Source organism: Aplysia californica, unplaced genomic scaffold, assembly GCF_000002075.1.
Source record: "Aplysia californica isolate F4 #8 unplaced genomic scaffold, AplCal3.0 scaffold00409, whole genome shotgun sequence".
NCBI lineage: Eukaryota > Metazoa > Mollusca > Gastropoda > Aplysiida > Aplysiidae > Aplysia > Aplysia californica.
The window spans coordinates 547,918-551,214 of record NW_004797679.1 but is presented as its reverse complement, the minus strand read 5'-3'; the positions used below and the strand labels follow the sequence as shown (position 1 = coordinate 551,214).

General features: G+C 47.5%; 1 protein-coding gene across 1 annotated transcript in view; it reads right to left on the bottom strand.

The window, feature by feature from the left end:
* LOC101851755 (sex peptide receptor) overlaps positions 1-1,466 on the bottom strand; it is a gene marked incomplete at its 5' end in the record, with an annotated part of 5,630 nt that extends 4,164 nt beyond the window's left edge. The window contains 1 exon segment of the mRNA XM_005104213.3: positions 114-1,466. Coding sequence (XP_005104270.2) covers positions 629-1,466 — 838 coding nt within the window.
* Positions 1,467-3,297: the final 1,831 nt, after the last annotated feature.

Below are 3,297 nucleotides of genomic sequence, written 5' to 3'. Positions count from 1 at the left end.
ACACACACTCTCACACAAACACACACACACACACTCTCACACAAACACACACACACACACACGCACACACACACACACACACACACACTCTCTCTCTCTCTCTCTCTACCCACCTCTCTCTCTCTCTCTACTCACCTCTCTCTCTCACACACACACGCACACATACATACACGTGCGCCTTCACCATCCAGCTTCCCGTTTTGTTGAGCGTAGAATTGCGTGGATTCCCTCATTTTTCCCACTCCCTGCATGTCCTGGATAAGTCTCTGAATGTACATAGGTCTAACGTTGAATGACCTCTCTACGAACCCACGACCCTGCCCCCTTCGACTCCTGGTTGCGTGCACCAGAGTTTTGAAGAATACATGTGTGTGTGTGTGTGTGTGTGTGTGTGTGTGTGCGCGCGCGCGTGCGTGTACGCGCGTGCGTGTGCGTGCGTGTGTGCTCTTGTGTGTCAGAGTGAGTACTTGCGCTTGTGATAAGTGTATGTGTTTGTGTGTGAGTATGTGTGCTTGAATTGAGTATATGCGGGCATATTATGTGAGCTTATACGCGGGATCTAGTTCTCGCTCGTCCTCACAGCGTCCTCCACCACCTCCCCTCCTCCCTCTGTCTGTCTCACATCCCCTCACACGTGCGTGGTCTCCGTCTTGACCATGCTGTACTCCGCGCCGTTCGGGTGCTGCTTGACGCGGTGAAAGAAAGGCGGGAGGTGCTTGGTCACGAACAGGCTCTTAAACGTGTCCCTGAACTGCTGGGACATGATGCAGTAGAGGATGAAGTTGAAGGCGCTGTTGATGAGCACGAGGATATCCATGAGGTCGCCTAGGTGGACGTAGACTTCCTTGAAGAACTCGGCGTCCACTCCGCTGATCCAGGCCACGATCCCCTGCGGCAGCTCGGTGATGATGAAGCACAGCACGACGGCTACAAGCATCATCGTGGTGCGGTTGTGCTCGTTAGAGCTGCTGTCACTGTCAATGACGCGGGAGATATTGTTGAGCAGCCGGGCGCGCCGTTTTTTCGCCTTCTGCATGGCGCAGATGAGAAGGGCGGAGAGATAGGTGAGGAGGACGCACGGAAGGATTTTGATGACCACCCCGAAGAGCCAGTAGAGGAAGTTGAGGTAGAGCGGGTGGGAGGCGGCGAAGTCCGAGTGGACGACCCAGTAGCAGGACCGTTCTGCCGGGTCCTCCTGTATGTCCTTGACCTGGTAGACGAAGTAGTAGGGTATGCAGGAGAGCACGGAGCCCACGAACACCACGAGCACCGTGAGCTGAGCCCGCTGCATGGAGCACATGGTGGTGGCCAGTGTGTGGCGGCACACGAAGATGTAGCGGAACACGGCCAGGGAGACGGTGAGCCACATGGCGATCATGTGGGTGGTGATGATGAACAGGTTGTGGAACATGACGAAGGACATCCAGGGCTGGGTGTGGTACGTCGTCTGCCAGTCGCATTGAGGCCTGGCTCACGTCGACGGGGCGGGCGGGGAGTCATATTGAGGAAGGGGAAGGGGGTGGGGAAGAGGGAAAAAAAAGAAAGTGTTAGAACAAATTTGTGATATTATACTTGTTGTGAAATTCTATAATTCTTTACTTGTTTTGCACAGCTTGTTTTTTTTTTTAGACAGGACAGAAGACTTCAAAAAGAAAAACACCCCCCTCCCCCATCCAAACATGGATAATTCGTGTCTTCAAATTATCAATTTACTCATCTGTAAGAAACTGTGTTAAAAAGATGAAAGATATGCGAGGCCCGAGCGCCTTTTTATATTGGAACTCTTTATTTTTTTGTAAGCCAAGACAAGGATCGACTACGCCACAATACCGGACTGTGCCCTGCATGTTTCAAAATCCCATCCCGTGTCTACACTAATCGTATTACATCTGGTCTCTCAAGACAAAAATACGGCCTGACACGCTTATGTTAGTGTCTTTGATTCATGCATGTTTACGACTGACTCCCGGTAATTTATCTGTATAATGGATGTAGCACCAGCGGAAGCATCTGCCATTTGAAAGACATAAAAATATGTGAAATTGCTCCCCGAATCTACGTCTTATTTTCTTTCCTACAAAACAAAACTTACTTGAAACCCAATGTTTCCACGCCCAATATCTTCAAAACACTCTTTTTATACTACCCGGTGCGTCATACTGATGGTTGGAAAAAAAAGGGTGCTGTGACCACAATTAATTAATGGGGAAGCCTATCTTGTTACGGACTTATTTCTTCGGGGATGCGGCTGCTTCAAAGGCTTCCTTCGTCTGCCCTGCATTAACAGGGGGCATTTGGTACCGACACTGCACTGTAGATTGGCAGTTCGCTCGTCGTTGCTGAACCACTTGCAAGGATTCTTACGTCAGAAATCTCTCGATGACACAGACTATGATTTTAAATTTGGTCTCGCTGGCGTCATCGGTGCTAAGCGCCTTTTATCTACACTACCGGGGATTTTGGTTCGCTAATTGGACCTGTTGTTCTATATTTTGTTTGCGCTCTCCGGGTTTCTTGCACCCAGTGTTACTGATAAAAAGAACAAAGGAGAATTAGATAGATAGAGAGATATAGAGAGATAGATAGAGATATAGAGAGATAGGATACACAAACAATTTAATAGATAAATAATGAAATTGTACATAAATAATGAATGAAAAAAAAGGAAATGAACGAGAAGGAGGCAGAAACATGTAAAGAAACCAATAAAAAATCAACCAATAAATAACCAGTAGCCCACCTCATAGATGAACTACACTATATCAACGGTTTCGTTAAACAAACCTTACATCATCAGCAAACATTAATTAGATATATTGCAACTAAATAAGACCGCTTGCACTGCGGCGCCCCCCCCCCCCCCCCCTCCCCCCCCCCCCTCTCTCTCTCTCCCCCCCCCCTGTCTCTCGTGCTCTCTTCCTCCTCATTATTTTCCTGTGTCTCTATCCCCTGCTCCTCCCTCAATGTCTCACTGCCTGGTGCATCCCTTAAATCTCCTCCCCCTCACATTTCCTCCACGTTAAGGTAAGAAGCCACTGATCTGACGTTCTTCCGATTTCGCCGAATGCGCATGGCAAGAAAAAATGGCATCGTTTTCTATAACTACTAGGCCTACTAAGATATGAGAATAATAATAATACTAATAATAATACTACTGCTACTACTACTGCTACTACTACTACTACTACTACTAATAATACCACCATCTTCTCTGACATTTTAAAATTGTAATGAGTTTCAGCTTTAGAGTGAAGTTATCTTTTGCCACACAGCTATTTAATTTTGAATAATTGTTAC